Source organism: Equus quagga, chromosome 11 (genome assembly GCF_021613505.1).
Source record: "Equus quagga isolate Etosha38 chromosome 11, UCLA_HA_Equagga_1.0, whole genome shotgun sequence".
Taxonomy (NCBI): domain Eukaryota; kingdom Metazoa; phylum Chordata; class Mammalia; order Perissodactyla; family Equidae; genus Equus; species Equus quagga.
In genome coordinates, this window is record NC_060277.1 from 78536880 (window position 1) to 78555509 (window position 18630).

Consider the following 18630-nt stretch of genomic DNA (forward strand, 5'->3'; position numbering starts at 1 on the left):
AAACAAACAACCAAACCTTTCTGGAGACGCAGGTGTTTCCCGCTTCAGCACCCTGCTCGGCGGGAACTCGCATGTTGGTTATCGCTCCTCCTTTGCCGATGGGGAGATAGGGCCCCAGAGAGCAGAAGGGACTGCCCTAGGTCAGGTCCGGCCTTAGCAAGGAGGAGCAGGACTGGACCCCAGCAGCCCCCCGCCAGGTCCCAGCCCTGTTCCATGCACCCACGGTGGAGAGCTTCTGCCACTCAGCTCCCCGAGCAGGGTCATGTCCCCTGGAGGTGACACCCCTCCTGTGGGCTTGGAGGTCTGGGTTGGGGGTCGTCACTGGGCATAGCCCCTCCGTGGCTTCTTGATCAGGGACCACATGGCCCCCTGCATCCCATGCTCTTGCTCCCTCTGGTTCGTTCGTTCAGCCACTCGTACACTTGGCGCCTGTCGGTGCTCCGCACTGCTCTAGCCTCTGGGGCCTTTTTCATCATCAGCATCGTCACCACATTATGTCGGGGGGGTCACAACCCCTTCAGCATCCCCCAACCCTTCCTGCTTGGGGCCGTGTTTCCACACTTCCGCGGGGATGCTGCATAAACCTACAGATTGCCAGGTCTCTCCCCTAGAAATTCTGGTCCTGTAAGCCTGTGTCCCGCCCTGGAACCCGTTTGCCGATGTTTTGATAGCTCCGGCTGATTCTTACATTCAGGCAAGTTCAGGAGCAACTGTGGAGGGTCCCCAAGCACTGGCATCTAGTGTGGCACTTACACACACACACACACACACACTTATGCATGTGCGCGCACAGGTGAGCAGGCTGTGCCCCCTCCCAGCACAGCCCAGCGCCCTCGGGCCCTGCTGGCATGCCCTGCTGGGCTCCTCAGCCTCAAACTCACCAAAGCTAATGGCAATGTTTTTTTTCTGATTTGGAAGCGATTAGTTTTAATTTGGGGACAATTAGACGTAGAAGCAGGAGGCATCTGATTTGATTAGAAGCAGGGAGATGGCCACAGATGCCCCCGGCCTGCCTGGCCCTCGGCTCAGTGCAGATTCAGGTATGTATTCACTGGGGAGGGGAGCTGGCCTCTCTGCCTGGGGAGGAGGTGCAAAGGTAGCCTGGGCGAGAGCAGAGACCCCCGCTGTGCTCCCCGACACCAGGGCCAGCCTGAGATGGAAACGGAGGGCCTCTGTCCAGCTGCTGGCCCTGAGCCGGTGCCCCATCCCCATCAGAGGGTAGAATTAACATTTGCTAAGCACCTACTGTGTGCCACGCCTTGCACTGTGCAAAGCTGGCCCAGACCCAGTGTCCACCCACATCCCGATCCGGCTGGAAAGGCCACAGCGTAAACAAGACGTGCCTTCTGGCGTTGGAGGTGGCTTGAGAGACCTCCGCACAGGCGAAGGGGCATGTGGGCCAGCGTCCTGCCCCCCGGGGAACATTCATAGAAGTGACTAATGAGACAGCTCGTTGATCATTTGAATCTCATTCTCACCCCAGTGCCAAGCTCCCAATCAGTCAGAGTCAGAGCTGCACAGAGCCAGGCAGCCACAAAGCCCCACCTAGGCGCTGGCAGGGAGAGGTATCAGGGAAGGCTTCAGGGAGGAGGTGACGCCTGAGCTGGGCATGAAAGGGTGAGGGGACCCCCACCCCCCGCCCCCTGTGCAAGTCTTCTCTTGAGTGCTGGGGGGTCTGATACCTTCTACAGGACCAGTGATGCCTCTGTTCACACCTTAGTCTCCTTCTGGAACAAGAGAGGGAGAATGAAGGCTGCGGCCTCTCAGCAGAGCTTAGCCCAGAAGTACCCCCGGGCCGGCGCTCCCGAGGGCCCCTGGGACCGAGCAGCTTCAGTGCCCAGAGAAGCTGGTAGGAGAGGGGATGGAGGAGCAGGGTTGGGACAGAAGGCCAGTCAAACGCACAGACACCCCATCCTAAGTTACGGAGCCCTAAAGACCCAGCCGTGCCCTCCCGGGACCGTGGCAGGAAGCAGCCGGCTCAGCTTGGCTGGGGAGGGCCCCGTGCTAGGTGCAGTGTGGGAATGCCCGTCATCATCCCCTGTACAGAAGCCGCTTGGTCCCAGCCTGCCTTCATCCCCAGGCGGTGTCTCCACGTCCTACGGGGGATAGGCCGCTGTGCAGGGCAGAATAGCCAGGCCCCTGTGTGAGTTCGCCCGGGCTGCCCTAACACAGTGCCGGAGCCCGGTGGCTGAAACAACGGAAACCTATTTTCTCACCTTCTGGCGGCTGCAAGTCCAAAACCAGGGCACCCGCGGAGCGGGTTTCTCCAGGGCCTCCCTGCTCGGCTAGTAGCTGGCCGTCTTCTCGCTGTGTCCTCATGTGGTCTTTCTTCTCTGTGTCTGTGTCCTGATCTCCTCTTCTTCTAAGGACACCAGCTCTATGGGATCAGGGCCCACTCTAATGACCTCGTTTTAACTTAATCACCTCCTCAAAGACCCTGCCTCCAAACACTGTCACCTCCTGAGTTACAGGTTAGGACTTCCACACATGGATTCAGGGGTGGGGGGCACAGCCTCGCCCATAACACCCCTCAGCAGCCCGAGAAGACGTGGAGAAGCCCCTTCAATAGGGAGACGCAGCAGGGGCAGGATGCCAGGGCTGGACCCACACGATTCCTGCAGCCCCAGGCTGTGTAGACAGGGATGGGGTGGGGGACGAGTCTGACCAGTGTTCCTGGGAGAGCTGAGGCCATGGACAGAGGCAGTACTGGGTCTAGTCCAGAGGGCCAGTGGGGCCAGAGTACAAACGCGGCCAGTGGAGCTCAAGTCTGGGGAGCAGAGGGGAGCAGAGTGAGAGGCAGGGCGGCCGGGCTCCAGAACCAGGCCCACAGAGCAGTAGGGGTGCAGGGTGTGGGGGCTGAAGGGCAGGCCTGTGCCAGCCTGCGTGTGAGCACAAGTGTGTGTGCGTGTGTGTGTAACGCTCTCCCCAGTCAGGCTGGAGGTGCTGAGGGTCCGAGGCAGGGCGGTCCAGGCTGTCGCGTCCACCTGGTCACAGCCCTGAAGCTCCTCCCCGGCCTCCGGACCTGGCCCGACCTCGCTCTGTGTTGATCCTCCCCTCCTGTCTCCCTTCCTTAAGGAACCTTGCAGCAACCTTTGCTTCCCAAGCCCGTGCCCTGCTCCGTGATGTCCGGAGGTTAGAGCTCCGTGTGGGATGCAGGCCAGCACATGCACACACACACACACACACGTGTGCACAAGCACATGCACACCCGGTGTCTCTAAAAAGTTGACCAAATGCTCTGCTGTCAGCTCCACCAGTCTCGCCTTCCTGCCCCGCAGCCCCTACCACCCCGGAATCCTTCCAGGGCCTCCCCTACCTCCCCAGGCCCAGAGAGGTCAAGCGACTTCCTTCAGGCTCCAGAGCAAGTGAACGGAGAGCAGAGATTGGGGCTGGGGTCTCAGCGACCCCCTGCTCCGCCACAGAGGAGGCCTCGGGGCCCCAGAGGAGAGAGCGATGCACGGCGGTGATGGGAGGGGGTGCTGCGTGTGATGGTGACATACGTACAAAGACCAGAGCAGCCAGTATCATCTTTTCCGGCAGCCGTTTCTGAAAGCAAGCTGCTTCCTTGCTACTAGTTGCTTCTCCTTTTAGAAGCTTAGTCTCCTGATCTGCAAGGCTGCTGAGAGGGCTCAAGAGCCCCCCGCCCCAAGCCGGGAGCCCTCGGGCTGCCTCCCGCTCGCCCCCATACATCCACGCTCCTCTCGGATGCCTCATTGACCTTACAGCATCCCAGCCCGTGTTGGGCAGCTCATTCAGAGAATTCCATTCATTCAACAAAAGTCTACTGAGGGCGGAGGGTGCATGCAAACAGGGTTCTCCAGTCACCGCCTCCACGCCCCTCTGAGCCTGCTGCCCATCTGGTGGCCCCTGCCCCCACCCACCGTGCCTCCAGGAGATCCAGATGGCCAGCTGTGAGGTTGGGACAGTGAGAGGTCAAAGGGGACTAAGTGCCACTTAGCAGCCTCTCCTGGGGATGGTGAGCGGGGCAGGACCAGTGGTCTGACTCCATGTCGCTACCCTGTCCACCCGGCCTGGAGAGTGCACACTCACAGCTCACCAGCACCAGCTGCCCTCCTCCAACCCGAGAGGGATGAGCACCTCGGCCCCTCCCCTTGCATCTCGGCTGGTCCCCACAGGCCCCAGACATCCCAGCACGGGCAGCCGTGCCCCCTCCTCCCCTGGGTCTTGTAGCCGCTCTCAACGTCCCAGTGACAGGGCTGATGTCACCACTTCCATCTTAGAGGTGGAAACCGAGGCTCGAAATGGAAAGCAGCTTGCCCAGTGAATGTGGCTGGGAGAAGCCTGGGCCGTGAGTCCCTCTGTCTGTCTGTCTGCATCTGCTGCTTCCAAAGCAGCTCGTTGACTGCTAATCTCGGCTCAGGTCATCACCCAGCTCCCGCATGCATGCCTTCAGGTGGTGGGGACACGTTCCCAGAGACTCTTGGGGTGACTCCAGGCACCAGCCGGGAAGGCTTTCTCTGAACATCTTCCTGTCATCTGGGACGCGGCTGCCCACCTCCACCTCACCATCAGAGGCCGGCATACCTTGCAGGGCTGCAGAGCGGCTAGTGGGGAAGGGCGCCTGGGGACAGAGTGCTCCTGGAAGTGGAGGTTAAAGCATGGGCTGCCCAGAGGACTAAGGGCCAGTGGTTTCCCCAGCTGGTCCTTAGGGCTGCTCAGGAGGAGCCTGAGGAGGCGCACTGAGACCAGGTGCCACTCCTCTTAGAACACCTGACCCCAGGGCCTTTGCATGCCCCAAGCCCATTGCCTCATTTTTTAAATGAGGAAATTAAACTACAGATTTAAAAAACAGGACGAGACACCAGAGCCTCAAGAGCAGGGAATTTTAGCTCCTTGCATTTATGAGGAGTGGGGTGTGAGCGTTTGTGGAGCTGTCGAGGTTTCGTCAACAGTACTAAAATGATAAACGTGCGTAACCTGCAAGCAGCCCCCATAGCGTCGGTTAGGGGTCCCCTCCTTGGACACAGGTCTCTGAGAATGACTCAGTACAGATCAACCGTGATTGGTTGTGCCTGCTCAGTGCCAGGCCCCGGAGATAACTAACTCCCATGCAAGGCAGGATGAAAGGTGCCGTCAGAGAAGGGCAGAGCTCTGAGGACATTCCCAGGAGTAGAGGTCACATCATGGAGGGCTCCGTGGAGGAGGTGGCATTCGACCTGGCCCTCAGAAGAAGATTCAGATTTGGGTGTGTGCAGATAGGAAAGGGGGAACTGGACACTGAGGGCGCAGCATGAGCAAAGGAGGGGAGATGAGGCGGTTTCAGCCAGCACTGAAGCCGGATTGTCCAGGTGCGCTGGCAGTGGGGACCTGGGACAAGGAGTCCTAGGGAAACGGGGCCTGGAACCCCTTGCAGAGGCCTTGAATGCCACACTCAGGCGCAAGGTGAGTTTGGACTTTATTTTGCAAGCAGAAGGGAGAGATCCTTCAATAAACTTCCACACGTTCGCACGGTGTCGCGTGGTTTAAAGAGCGCTTTCTCATTCGAGTCTCAAACAGGAAACAAATGACCACACAACCTCCCACGAGACCAGCGATATTCTGATCACTTTGATTTCAAGAAGAGGACGGCCACTCAGGGAGGGGTCCACGGGACAGTCCACACCTGGTTTTCAAGTCTCAAACCTCCACGTCTTGTTCCTTCCTGTTCCTTGACAGTGACCGACAGGGGTTGAGCCGGGAGCGAGGGACCAACAAGGTCCCATTTGCATCCTGGAGAAACAAATCTCTCTGGCCGCTGCCGTGTGGGGGAGGGGGTGCCAGGGAGGGGCGGGCTGAGGAGCAGGAGACTCAGTCAGGTGGTGTTACGTTGCCATAGCAACAGGAGTGAGGCCAGACCGGGGCTGGGGCTGGGGACGCAGGACAGGGGGCAGCCCGGGACATACCAGCGCATGGAGAGGTGGGATCGCTCAAACTTAGCAGGATTCTGGGAGGTTGGGGGCGGGCTGAGAGGAGGGAGAAGTCCAACCTGGGGCCACATCGGGGTTTGTGAGACGAGGATCAAATCCCCCGTGAATATAGTGCGGTAGTGTCTAGAGGGACTAAGGGTGATGGGCTCCCTGGGACCCGGCCCCATCTGAGGCAGCTGGGGCAGTAAAGGGCTTGGGTTTGAAAGTCAGGTGGCCCCAGGTTCAAATCCTGCCGCTGGCCCCTTAGCCTTCTGTCACTTGGGTAATTTGCTTAAAGCATCTTGTGCCTTGATCCGTAAGGGGTAAGAATAGGTTCTCAAAAAGAGAAGTTAATTGATAGGAACCTGGTTGAATGGATGGAGACGGTAATCACACCTGGCTCAAGGGATCGATCTGAGTATCAGAGGAGCTAATGCCTGTCGCCTGCTGAGCACGGGGACAGTGGTAGGAGTCAGCGCTTCCTGGGGGCCACCCTGGGCTCTCAGCCCTCTATGCACACTGCTCGGTGAGTCCTCACCATGGCACATGGAGGCAGGAAGAATTGTTATACCTGTCTTACATTGCGGATACCTGGGGAAAACACCTCTTGAAAGCTCCATGATGCTTTGCGTTGGAATTAGCTTTACCCCCATGTTGCAGATAAAGAAATGAAGCAGGGGCCCGCCGGGGTGTGTAGTGGTTAAGTTGGCGAGCTCTACTCGGGGAGGCCCAGGGTCCACAGGTTCAGATCCCGGGCACGGACTTAGCACCGATCCTCAAGCTATTTATGTGGGTGCCATGCCACATAAAATAGAGGAAGAATGGCACAGAGGTTAGCTCAGGGCCAATTTTCCTCACAGAAAACAGCTTCACCTGGGCAGCTTGGCCCCGGAGCCACCTGGGGATGTCGAGGCTGCCTGGAGTGGATGGCTCTCTGCGAGGGTGGGAAGTGGGGGTGCCCTGGGGTCCGAGTGCAGCCTCTCCTCACGGCTCTGGGCCTCTTTATTCTGTCCCCAGCTTCCAGCCGCTCCCACCCGGCCAGTCCCAGCCCTCCGGGGCCACAGGCCAGCCCGGTGCTGCCGGTCAGCTACCGCCTGTCGCACACTCGGCTGGCCTTCTTCCTGCGGGAGACACGGCCCCCGCCGCCCACGGTCACCAATGGCTCCCTGCAGCGCTCCGAGCCCTTCGTGGTGTTCCAGACCAAGGAGCTGCCCGTCCTCAACGTCTCCCTGGGGCCCTTCAGCACCAGCCAGGCGGTGGCCCGGGAGCTCCTGCAGCCGTCCAGCACCCTGGACATCCCCGAGCGCCTGACGGTCAACTGGAAGGTGCGGGCCTTCATCGTGCGCACCCGCGTGCCTGCCTCGCAGCCCGTGGCTCAGGTGCTGTTCTACGTGGCCGGCCGGGACTGGGACGACTTTGGCGTCACCGAGCGGCTGCCCTGCGTCCGCCTGCACGCCTTCCGGGACGCCCGGGAGGTCAAGAGCTCCTGCCGCCTCAGCGGGGGCCTGGCCACCTGCCTCGTGCGTGCCGAGCTGCCCCTGGCCTGGTTCGGGCCCCCGGCCCCCGCCGCCCGCCGCAAGTCCCAGGATGGGCTGGAGGCCGAGACGGCCGGGGAGAGCCAGCAGGCCGAGCTCTACTACACCCTGCACGCCCCGGATGCGGCTGGGGGCTGCGGGGGCGTCCGGCGGGGGGCGGGGCCCGGCACGGGGGCCCGGGCGGAGAGCCCTACGCAGCACCCCCTGCTGCGCATCGGGAGCATCAGCCTCTTCCGGCCGCCCCCCAAGAGGGCCCTGCAGGAGCACAGGCTGGACAGCAACCTGATGATCCGCCTGCCCGACCGACCCCTCAAGCCCGGGGAGGTGCTCAGCATCCTGCTCTACCTGGCCCCCAACTCCTCCGCCCCCTCCAGCCCCAGCCTGGAGCACTTCACACTCAGGTACGGGGTCAGGGGCTGGGGGGCTGGCATCCCTTCCGAGCTCAAGCGCATACCTGACGCCTTGCAGGGGCTCGTGCCGCGTCCGGATCCCAGCTCTTCCGTTTATCACTTGACTGACCGCAGGAGGACACCTGGCTCATTGGAGCCTCCGTGTTGGCATCCGTCTAATGGCAACAACATTGCTGCCCCTACCTCCATATCTCACAGATCATTAAATCGTGAGGCATCCCCACAAAGCAGAGTGATGTCTCACAGTGGGAATCCGTGGTCTGAGCCTTGTTGGGTGATTTATAGGAAAGGCTCCACCCAAATGCCCCACCCCCTCCCCAAGCAGTATGTGTAGAACCTGAAACATCACCATTAGCCTCCAATTTCTTTGAGTTAAGTATGGCCCTCTCTCCTGAGTGTACTACCTTAAAGTTTAAATATTTCTGGAAAGGATCATGCCTGATTCAATGATTGATACCTGAAGGTGAATATGGGTTAAATCAGTCGTCAGAGATTTTGGGCTGCATTAATAGGAGTAGAGTGTGTAGAATTAGGAAGGTGATAATCACCCTGCTTGAGTCACCATTAATTAGAGCACAGCTGAAGTGTTGTATTTAGTAGAGGACGCTACACCTTATGTGTTCAGTGTCCAGAGGTGGGTGACTAGGATATGAGTGACTTGAAACTATGGCAAAAAAGCAACTATTGGAGGAGCTGGAGATTTGAGGCCTAGAGAATGAAGACTCAGAGAACACCTGCTCGTTCCCAGCTTTCTGAAGAACTGTTACACTTAAGATAGAGGAGAATCGTTCTCTCTTGCCCGAGCAGAAACCATGGGTATTATATTTCAGCTAAACATAAGGAAGAAGTTTCTGGTCCGTAGAGGCTTTCTGAAAATGGAATGGGATGTGTGCAGAAGTAGTGAGTACCCCGTCACTAAGGTATGCAAGTAGAGGTGAGGTAACGACTTGGCAGAGAGATGGGAGAAGTGACTGCAGCTGCCACCAAGGGTCAGAGGTTGCAGCTGTGGGACACCAGACTCCCCAAGTTAGTCTCAAGCTTTGAGTCCCGGGCTCAGGGTCCCTCACTCACCTGCTCCCCCACTCCCAGCCCCAGAAGGGGTGGTGGCCAGGTGGGCAGCCACTGGGCCCTAGGCTGACCCTCTCCCTCTTCTTCCTCCTCCTTTGTCCAGGGTGAAGGCCAAGAAGGGTGTGACCCTTCTAGGCACCAAGTCACGGAGCGGCCAGTGGCACGTGACCTCGGAGCTGCTGACTGGGGCCAAGCACTCCACAGCCACCGTGGATGTGACCTGGGCCCAGGGCACACCCCTACCCCCCTGGTGAGCCGAGGTGGCGCCTCTGCCCGCCTCTTTGCAGAACAGGCGCCTTGAGGGGCTGGGGAGTTCTCGGTGGAGGGGGCCAGGCTTGTGGGGGGCTGGGGCTTAGTTTGTGGGGACTCAGAGTCCAGGCTGGGGCACCCCGGGGGTCTGCAGAAGGCTCAGAGGGCCCCAGCCGGCAGGCTGCAGTGGAGGGCCGGGGTCCCCCCCTGGGGTCTCAGGGCTCCTGAGCAGCTCCCAGCCCTCCCCCCTCAGCTCTGCTCACCTCGCCTCGCCCCGCAGGGAGGGCCAGGGGCCCCTGGAGATCCTGCAGCTGGACTTCGAGATGGAGAACTTCACCAGCCAGTCGGTGAAGCGCAGGATCATGTGGCACATCGACTACCGCGGCCACGGCGCCCTGCCCGACCTGGAGCGCGCCGTCACCGAGCTGACGGTCATCCAGCGGGATGTGCAGGCCATCCTGCCCCTGGCCATGGTGAGCGGGGAGGCCGACCGGGCCTGTGGGTGCCCGTGGGGGTCACGGGCGCGTGTGTGATGGGAACGCGCACAGCCGAGGGTGCGTGTAGGTCGGTGCACGTGTGCACAGGAGCCAGCGCCTGAGCGTGTGGCCACCTCCCGAGCCCAGATGTGCCCGTGTGTAAAGGCATTGTGAGTGTGTGTGCACTCACAGAAGGCGGGCGGTGCTCCCTGCCTGCTGCTGCAGTGGGACGGCAGCTGCCGAGGGGGACAGAGGGGCGAGAAGTCCCCATGGAGGGACCACTCAGGGCAGCTTCCTGGAGGAGGTGGCATGCAGTTGAACCTTGAAGGTCCCATGGGAGGAAGGGCTCATGCAATGGAAGATGGCGAGCCGGTGCTCCAGGCCAGGGATCACGTGGGCGGAGGTGCAGTGATGGGAATATGAGTCCTTTGTTCAAAGGGGCAGTGGACTTAGGATTAGTACAGTGGGGTGGGAAGGCTGCGATGATGGTCTGGGGCCAGCCCAGGGGCGCCTGGAAGAACCAGGCAACTGCGTGGGACGTCACCTGTGAGTCCTGAGGAGCAGGGAAGATGTTGACAGAAGATGGCAGGGGACTGGGGAAGGATTGTGTTCTGGTGGCAGCGCAGGGCGGACCCTGAAGGCTACTGCACAAGTCCGAGTGGCAGCACATCTGAGAAGGCAAGGGAGGCTGAATGGATTCACGTCTCTGCCCGTGTGTGCAGGTGTCCCCACGGGAAGGACGCACATCTGAGGAATGGGGACAGCTAGAACCCGGGGCCCTGGCTGCTGTGTCCTGGGAGAACAGGGGACCGCAAGCACCCCGGCTCAGCAGAGCCCCACCCTCCTCTCCTCCCCACAGGACACAGAGATCATCAACACGGCCATCCTGACTGGCCGGACGGTGGCCATCCCTGTCAAGGTCATTGCCATTGAAGTGACCGGCCTCGTCCTTGATGTGTCTGCCCTGGTGGAATGCGAGTCTGACAATGAGGACATCATCAAGGTGGGCTTCCTGAAGGTGGGGCCCCTGAGAAGAAGCCCTGAGCTGCAGGGCGGAGCGGAACCCCAAGCCAGTGGGGAATTCACATCCCAGGCATGTCCCCTGAGGAGGGACATGGGAGGGAGGGAATGGGGTGCAGGTGTGGGGAAGAGCTGCAGGCATCCGTGTCTGATGGGGTGAGGGAGAGCCCTGGGTACCGCTCTGCCAGTCCTGGAGGGCTTCCTGCAGGAACATGCTTGAGACCGTTGGGCAGGCCGAGGGGAGAAGGGGGCACTGACAACCTGAACTCAGTCTAATCTAGCAAGTCGTCACTGAGCCCTGCTGTGCGACAGACACCGGGTCAGGTGGCCGAGGGTGGGGGTGGACCCCTCAGAGACACGCCCTGCCCCTGGGTGCTGGGGACTGAGTGGAGGAGACCCAGCATGGGGAGGAAGCCCCCAGAAGCACATGAGTTAGGCTGGGACTGAAGGCCCAACCCCCACACCCCTCCAACTCCTGAAGGCCTCTCCCTCAGCTCCTCCCCAGAGGCCCACTCTGGGCCCCGGGGCCTCCACGGCCCAGCAAACAGGGCATGATCTGACTCCAGTGGCCCTGCTCGCCACCTCCTCCAGGAGGGCCTCCAGATTTGCCCCTTCCCCCCGCTTAGGACAGCCGTCAGAGGCAGTGGAGCGGGCAGTAATGCGGGAGGGTGTCTGGACGCCCTGGAACCTGTGGGGTGGGTGAGCTGTTTGCAATGCCAGCCTCCAGCAGATGCCAAAATCAAATGATGAGACAGCCAAATCTCTCTCCTGTTCCTGTCAATACAGCTTGAAAGAGCGCGGGAGGAGGGGGAGGTGGGCGTCCCTCCCCCTGTGGCTCTCTGGGGCTGACCCAGAGTGTGCTCTCTCCAGCCCCTGGATCCCTCCAGGCCTGGGAGCCAGAGGCTCATCCCCCTTCCAGGAAGAAGGCCCTCCAGGTGAGCCAGGGCAGATGACCTGGTCCCCAGCCTGTCACCTCCTGCAGAGGGGATGCCTGGCCGGGCCTGGAGCCTTTCCATTGCTGGCAGGCGGGGACAGGCAGGAAGCAGCCTGCTCCCAGACCCCCCACCCCAGCCCCAGAGCAGACCAGAACAAAGTCTTGTGATGGCTTTGGGACAAAGGGAATTAGCGACGATTCCGCATGGAATCAGTTTCCCTTCTCAGGAAATACGCTCAGGTTCTTTATGGAGTTTGCCAACATTCTAAACGGAACTTGCCAGCCTTCAGATGGAATTCTCTGCCTTCCACAGTGGGAAATGGGCATTTCTGGTAGGGCCGCTATCCCACTTCTGTCCATCCCCACCCCCGGACAATGAAGAGAGCTAGCAGGAGTTCGGGATGGTCCATGGGCCCAGCTCCACAGATGAGCCACGGTCCCAGCACCCTCCCCACCTCCCACTGGAGCCCTCAGGGTGTTATCAGCCCACAGGCTGCGTGATCGACCCTCCTCCCACGACGAGGCTGTGTCCCCACGGGCACGGACCGGCAGGAGCACCTAAACGCATCGCATGCAGGTTTCCCTCCAGGGTGTCCCAGGTGTGCCCGTGGGCACATTTGACACATACGCCCATCTGCATCTGCCCGGAAGCACTGGCAGTGCTGCCTCTGTGAGTGGGCACGGGCATCCTCCAAGATGTGTTCCGTGGCACGTGCCCAGCCGGGAACCTCTGAGAAGGCGAGTCGGGATCCAAGTGGCGTGCATTTGCAAAGCCGCACCCCTGGCGGCAGCCATCCAGCTGTCTGTGCCCGGCGTGCCCTGGTCCTGATTTCCCCCCCCTTCTCTCATCTCCGCCCCTGGCCTGAGCAGCCCCCTGGCCTGAAATGAACCAGCTGCCCGTTCTCCTGGGGCCACTGGGCCACAGGGGCCTGGAGGGCTGTGGGCCTGCCTCTCACCCTGCACCCCCTCCACGAAACCTTCCTGGTGGCCAGCTGAGCACCAGTGACCTGCCCGGGACGGGCTGCTCCTTTGTCCTGTGGAGGGCTCCACCCGTGAGACACCTGCTCCAGAGCCCAGGCAGCCAGCCCTGGGGGCCCTCAGCCTCAAGGCTCCTCCGAGGTGTTGCCTGGCCCCTCAGAAGCAGCTCCTCGCAAAAACACCTGCATGTCGCCTCCTTGCCTAGGAGCCAAAACCTCCCACAGTGGCCACTACAAGATGATCCCTTAAAAACGGGGTGGAAGCAGGGGCGCCCCAGGCTGACGCTGCTCCGAGGAATCAGATGAGGCGCCTGGCTGTCCCCTCGGGCCTCACGTGACGGGCACTCTCTCTCTCCAGCAGCCTTCTGGCCCTGCTTGTCAGACTGAAGCCCCTGCACCACCCCCCAGGATGACCTGCAGGGCGAGACGGCCAACCAGCCTCCCTCCCCTCCCCAGGTGTCCAGCAGCTGCGACTACGTGTTCGTCAGCGGAAAGGAGTCTCGCGGGTCCATGAACGCCAGGGTCACCTTTCGCTACGATGTCCTCAGTGCCCCCCTGGAAATGACAGTCTGGGTCCCCAAGCTGCCCCTGCACATCGAGCTCTCCGACGCCCGCCTGAGCCAAGTGAAGGGCTGGAGGGTACCCATCCTCCCCGACAGGAGGTACAGCCCCTCCACGTGGCGGATCCTTGGGGCGCGCACAGGCGACAGCCCCGCACGCAGTCTGCTCCGCATGTGGGTATAAGGTCCTAGGGACAGTCTGCAGCTCGATTATACAGTCAACAAACTTTTATTGAGTAGCTACTGTGTGTGAGGTACTGACGGGTGCTTAAGACATGGGGTGAGTGTGGCCAGTGCCTGCCCCAGCCAAGCTCTGGGTCCATCAGGGAAGCTGTCACGTATATGCCACAGAGCCTGGTGGACGAGGGAAGCCCTGTGTGCAGGGAATGGAGTGGCACAAAAGAGAGAACCACCCCTTCCTCCAGGAGGAGTCAAGGCAGGCTTCCTGGAAGAGGTGACTCTTGAGCTAAGTCTTAAAGAATGAGTGGAAAGGAGTTGGCCAGGGAGACAGGGTAAGAGAGCAAGGAAGCAGCAGACAAAATGGAGCGGACACACCAACCCAGGTGCACGCCCACCTGCACACAAGTGCCCCAGCCTGGGCACACCAGGGGCTCACTTGTGAGTGCGTGAGCCCAGGCACACAGTGACTCACACACTCGAATGCCCATCTGTGGGGCATGTACGCGTGTCCTCAGCACGCTCCACTCAGCCCTCATGGCTGCTGGAAAGAAAGCCAGCGGGAGAAGAGAGGAGGAGTGGCGGGCGCCACAGCGGGAGGGGCGGGGCCGAGAGAGAAGCAGGCGGCCAAGTGGGACTCAGTTCAGCTCTGCAGAGATTCAGAAAAGCAAGGCAGTGTAGACCGGAGCCTCACCGGCCTTCACGTGCGCAGGAATCTCCTGAGGATCCGGTTGAAAGGCAGATTCTGATTTGGTGAATCTGGAGTGCGGCCTGAGACGCTGCATTTTGGACCAGCTCCCGGGTGATGCGGCTGCTCCTTGGAGTAGTGAGGATATGGTGAACTCTGGAGCCAGGCAGCTGGGTTTAAATCTTGACTCTGCTGTGCACTAGCTGGGTTACCTTGGGCTACCTACACAACCTCTCTGTGCCTCAGTTTCCTCATCTGTAAAATGGGCACGTTAACACTTCCCTCATAGGATTGCTGTGAGGCTTAAATTTGTTAACATGGGTAAAAGGGCCCTCTGGATGAGGACTGTTCCGGGTTGTTTGATCCTTTGAAGCGCTAGCCACATTCTTCACTCTCTCTCCAGGGCAGGCTCTTCTGGCAGCGAGTCTCCCGATCTTAGGGGGCAGTCTGCATAGGCTGAGGGTTCCCGAGTCAAGTCCTGGCTCCTCCCTCAGTTTCTCTCTCCTCCCCCATGTTGCTATAAGTAGCAAGAGGAAGCCGGCTGTGCCCTGCACGCTGGGCTTGGCCATCTCTTCTGCTGACTCTCAAGCTCATGGCCACACAGCCGTGGGACGCAGTTCAGCTGCTCTCTCTAGCCTGTGGGATGGGGGCCGCCTTTGCTCCAGCCTGGAGCTGAGAACAGGCCTGGTGCATGCTCGGTGCAGAGAAGGAGGCAGCCCTGGTTAGGAGCTGGCGCCAGCTGTTGGCAGGCGCGGGTGAGGCCAGGCGGAGGGGGCAGGGGCAGGGAGGGTCAGGAGGGTCCTTTCCAGGAGAGGAGGCCTGGGGCTCCCGGCTCCCAGCCTGTCGGGGAGAAGGAGCGAGCCAGGGAAAGAAAGCCTTGCCGTGCACACGGCCTCCACCTGCAGGAGGCAGGCAGGCACGCGCGGGAGGCACGTGTGTAGGCCAGAGCCAGGGCAAGCGGCCCTGACCCCCAGCCTCCCGCACAGGTCAGCCCGGGAGAGCGAGGACGAGGACGAGGACGAGGAGGAGCGGCGGCAGAGCACCAGCCGGGGCTGCACCCTGCAGTACCAGCACGCCACGCTGCAGGTCTTCACCCAGTTCCACACGACCTCGTCCGAGGGCACCGACCAGGTGGTCACCATGCTGGGCCCGGACTGGCTGGTGGAGGTCACCGACCTGGTCAGCGACTTCATGCGGGTGGGCGATCCCCGAGTGGCACGCATGGTGGACAGCAGCACGCTGGCCGGCCTGGAGCCGGGCACCACCCCCTTCAAGGTGGGCACGGGGTCGGGGCAGAGCCTTGTTCACCTGTGGGTGGAGGATGCAGTCATTCCGCGGACAGGATTTCCAGGGCCCCGGCTTCTGGGAGCAGCCCCAGCAGGCCCCCCAAACACGCTGTCTTCCCCACCTGCCTCTCCACCTGAAAGTCCACCATAAGCAGTCAGGCTTCTTCAGCTACATGGCTGGAGGTTCTCTCTCCCAGCCTTGTCCTCTTTCCCTGCCTCGCATGGCTCAGCATGGTCTCTGAGAGCAGGTGTGGAGGAGGAGGGGAGTGGGTGAGAGGTCAGCCAGCCTAGAGGCCAGGAAGGGAGTTCCTGGGTCTAGAAACTCAACTTCCACCGTCCTCCCTGACAAGGGGTGCCTGGGGAGAGATCATCCACCTAAGAGATTGCAGATAGTCACCTATGGGCTGGATTCTGCCTGCAGATATGTTTGTTTTTCAAACAATTCACCCAACATTTAAAAATGGGGAGCTGTGGTTTTTTTAAATCTAGATTTCTGGTTTTACAAAATGTGAATCTGGCAACACTGGGTCTGCATTCCTACCTGGCAATAATTGCCTGGAGCCAATACTGGTGCCCCCTTTACGTGAGCATGAGTTTTCCCATGTGCCGCAGTCCCCCCTACTCCCTTTTGTCTCCCTGACTTTGAGGCTGAACATCGATTGCTAATTGTCACTGTGGTGGGCTGTTGTTTTTCTTAACATCTGCCCACCCCTCTCTTCTGTGTTCCTGCCTGGCTCCCGTTAGCCTCTGATCCTCGTCTGATCTCCAGACCCCGGTTCGGGGTTGCAGACATAAGGCAGAGCCCTGAGTCCTGCCTTGCAGCCCACCCCGCCCCCAGAGCCTCTCTTCCAGCAGTGCTGGGAGCCATCCCGGGTTGGGGATCCTCGGGGTGCAGCTTTGCTGGCCCTCCCCCACCCCTGCCCCCCTGTGCCTCAGGTGGTGTCCCCGCTGACGGAGTCCGTGCTCGGGGAGACACTGCTGACGGTGACGGAGGAGAAGGTCAGCATCACGCAGCTGCAGGCCCAGGTGGTGGCCAGCCTCGCCCTCTCCCTGCGGCCCAGCCCCGGGAGCAGCCACACCATCCTGGCCACCACGGCTGCCCAGCAGACCCTGAGCTTCCACAAGCAGGTAACCAGCAGCCCAGCCTCCAGCCCGGGGCTTGGGGTGTGGAAGGGGGACTGGCCTGCCCTCGTGCCATGAGTCCCCAAATCAGGGCTGTAGGTAATGGGAGATCTATCTGCCCTTTGTGCCTGCACCCTGCCCCACCCCGTCCGCTGCCTTCTGCACAGGAGTCTGGCCAAGGTCTCGCCCCCTGCACCAGCCACCTGAGACGTTCCTGCTGAGGGGTCCCCCTCCCAGATTCTCAGGGGGCCCCTCACCTCTGCCTCCCCCCCCAGGAATCACCCTTCCCCACCTCTGGAGCCCCAACTACAGTCCCCCACAGACACACCAGGGCACTGCTACAGGACAGAGGTGGAAAGGTGACAGGTGGGAGCACAGGGAGTGAGAAGGTGGGCACTGAGCACTGAGCCAGGAGTCCTCCGCCCCTAACCAGTGACCTCAGGCTGGTTCCTCCTCTGCAGGCCCTGCTTCCTTATCAGGGTTTTAACAGACAGAGGAGAAGGCTGAGGTTGGGTGTGTGTTCTCGATCTGTCCACATGTCTGATGGGGTCACCCCACGGTCAGACATGGGGACATGGGGTGACTCATGCAGCAAAAGGGACTTGAGGCAGACCATAGGCAGAACTAACCTTCACTTCATCAAGGGGAGAGGGGTGACGTGGGCAAGGAAATCCTCCAGGCTGTATGAGGCCATACCGTGCCCCATACCCTCCCCACAGCCTCCGGAGGAGGACTTTGGCTCAAACAGTCGTTCCTGAGCAGCTGCCACTTAGCCGGCACAGTTCCAGCGCTGGGAATACAGTGCCCCCGGGGCCCTGCCCTCACAGTGCTCATCATCTAGATGGGCGCCAGCCAGGACTAGCTCTCTGACTTCTGTACCCTTCTCCTCCTCCTCCAGGAAGCCCTCCTGAGCCTCTGGCTCTCCTACAGTGATGGCACCACGGCCCCCCTCTCCCTCTACAGCCCCCGGGACTACGGGCTGCTGGTAAGCAGCCTGGATGAGCGGGTGGCCACGGTGACCCAAGACCGGGCCTTCCCGCTGGTGGTGGCCGAGGCCGAGGGGGCAGGGGAGCTGCTCCGGGCAGAGCTAAGCATCGCCGAGAGCTGCCAGAAAACCAAGCGCAAGAGCGTGCTGGCCACGACTCCTGTGGGCCTGCGGGTGCACTTTGGTGGGGACGAGGAGGACCCCACTTACGACTACCCGGGCCCCAGCCAGCCAGGACCCGGTGGGGGTGAGGACGAGGCCCGGGGAGCTGGCCCGCCGGGCACAGCGGTGCCCCCGGCCGAGGCCCCCAGCACCACCAGCCCCGCCATCCCACCCACCGAGGATTTCCTGCCGCTGCCCACCGGCTTCCTGCAGATGCCGCGTGGGCTCACGGACCTGGAGATCGGCATGTACGCGTTGCTGGGCGTCTTCTGCCTCGCCATCCTCGTCTTCCTCATCAACTGCATCGTCTTCGTGCTGCGTTACCGGCACAAGCGCATCCCACCCGAGGGCCAGACCAGCATGGACCACTCTCACCACTGGGTGTTCCTGGGCAACGGGCAGCCGCTGCGGGTGCAGGGGGAGCTGTCACCGCCCACCGGCAACCCGCTGGAGACCGTGCCCCCCTGCTGCCACAGCGGCGACCACCACAGCAGCGGCAGCTCTCAGACCAGCGTCCAGAGCCAGGTGCACGGGCGCGGCGACGGCTCCTCGGGCGGCTCGGCCCGGGACCAGGCCGAGGACCCTGCCAGCTCCCCCACCTCCAAGCGCAAGCGGGTCAAGTTCACCACCTTCACCACGCTGCCCACGGAGGAGCTGGCCTATGACTCAGTGCCGGCTGGCGAAGAGGACGAGGAGGACGAAGAGGACCTGGGTTGGGGCTGCCCGGATGTGGCGGGCACCACGCGGCCCACGCCACCCCCAGACCTGCACAATTACATGCGGAGAATCAAAGAGATTGCATAGAGGCCCCGTCCCTCCGTGGGGTGGGCTCTGCGTGGACACAGCTGGGACCCTGCTCGCACTTGACGCCGGTCGGCTGAGCGGATTTTACACTCCTTGCCCCTGCGGCTTTGCTCTGTGCCGGGCGGGCCGCCTCCCCTGTCTGGTCCTTCCCGCTGCCTTTTGTCACCCTCTTCTGCCCCCGCAGGTGGAGGGCGCCTTGCTCCTCATTCTTCCCTTTCTGAACCTCCTCCCATCTCAGACAACCCTCCTGCCCCAGGAGGCCAAGCTGGGG

At 61.3% G+C, this 18630-nt stretch overlaps 1 protein-coding gene across 1 annotated transcript in view; it reads left to right on the forward strand.

Moving 5' to 3' along the window:
* TMEM132E (transmembrane protein 132E) overlaps window positions 1-18359 on the forward strand; it is a 136437-nt gene extending 118078 nt beyond the window's left edge. The window contains exons 10-17 of the mRNA XM_046676302.1: window positions 6924-7842; window positions 9023-9169; window positions 9449-9641; window positions 10504-10647; window positions 13032-13237; window positions 14987-15275; window positions 16223-16414; window positions 17307-18359. Coding sequence (XP_046532258.1) covers window positions 6924-7842; window positions 9023-9169; window positions 9449-9641; window positions 10504-10647; window positions 13032-13237; window positions 14987-15275; window positions 16223-16414; window positions 17307-18359 — 3143 coding nt within the window. The remainder of the gene's footprint in view (window positions 1-6923; window positions 7843-9022; window positions 9170-9448; window positions 9642-10503; window positions 10648-13031; window positions 13238-14986; window positions 15276-16222; window positions 16415-17306) is intronic.
* Window positions 18360-18630: the final 271 nt, after the last annotated feature.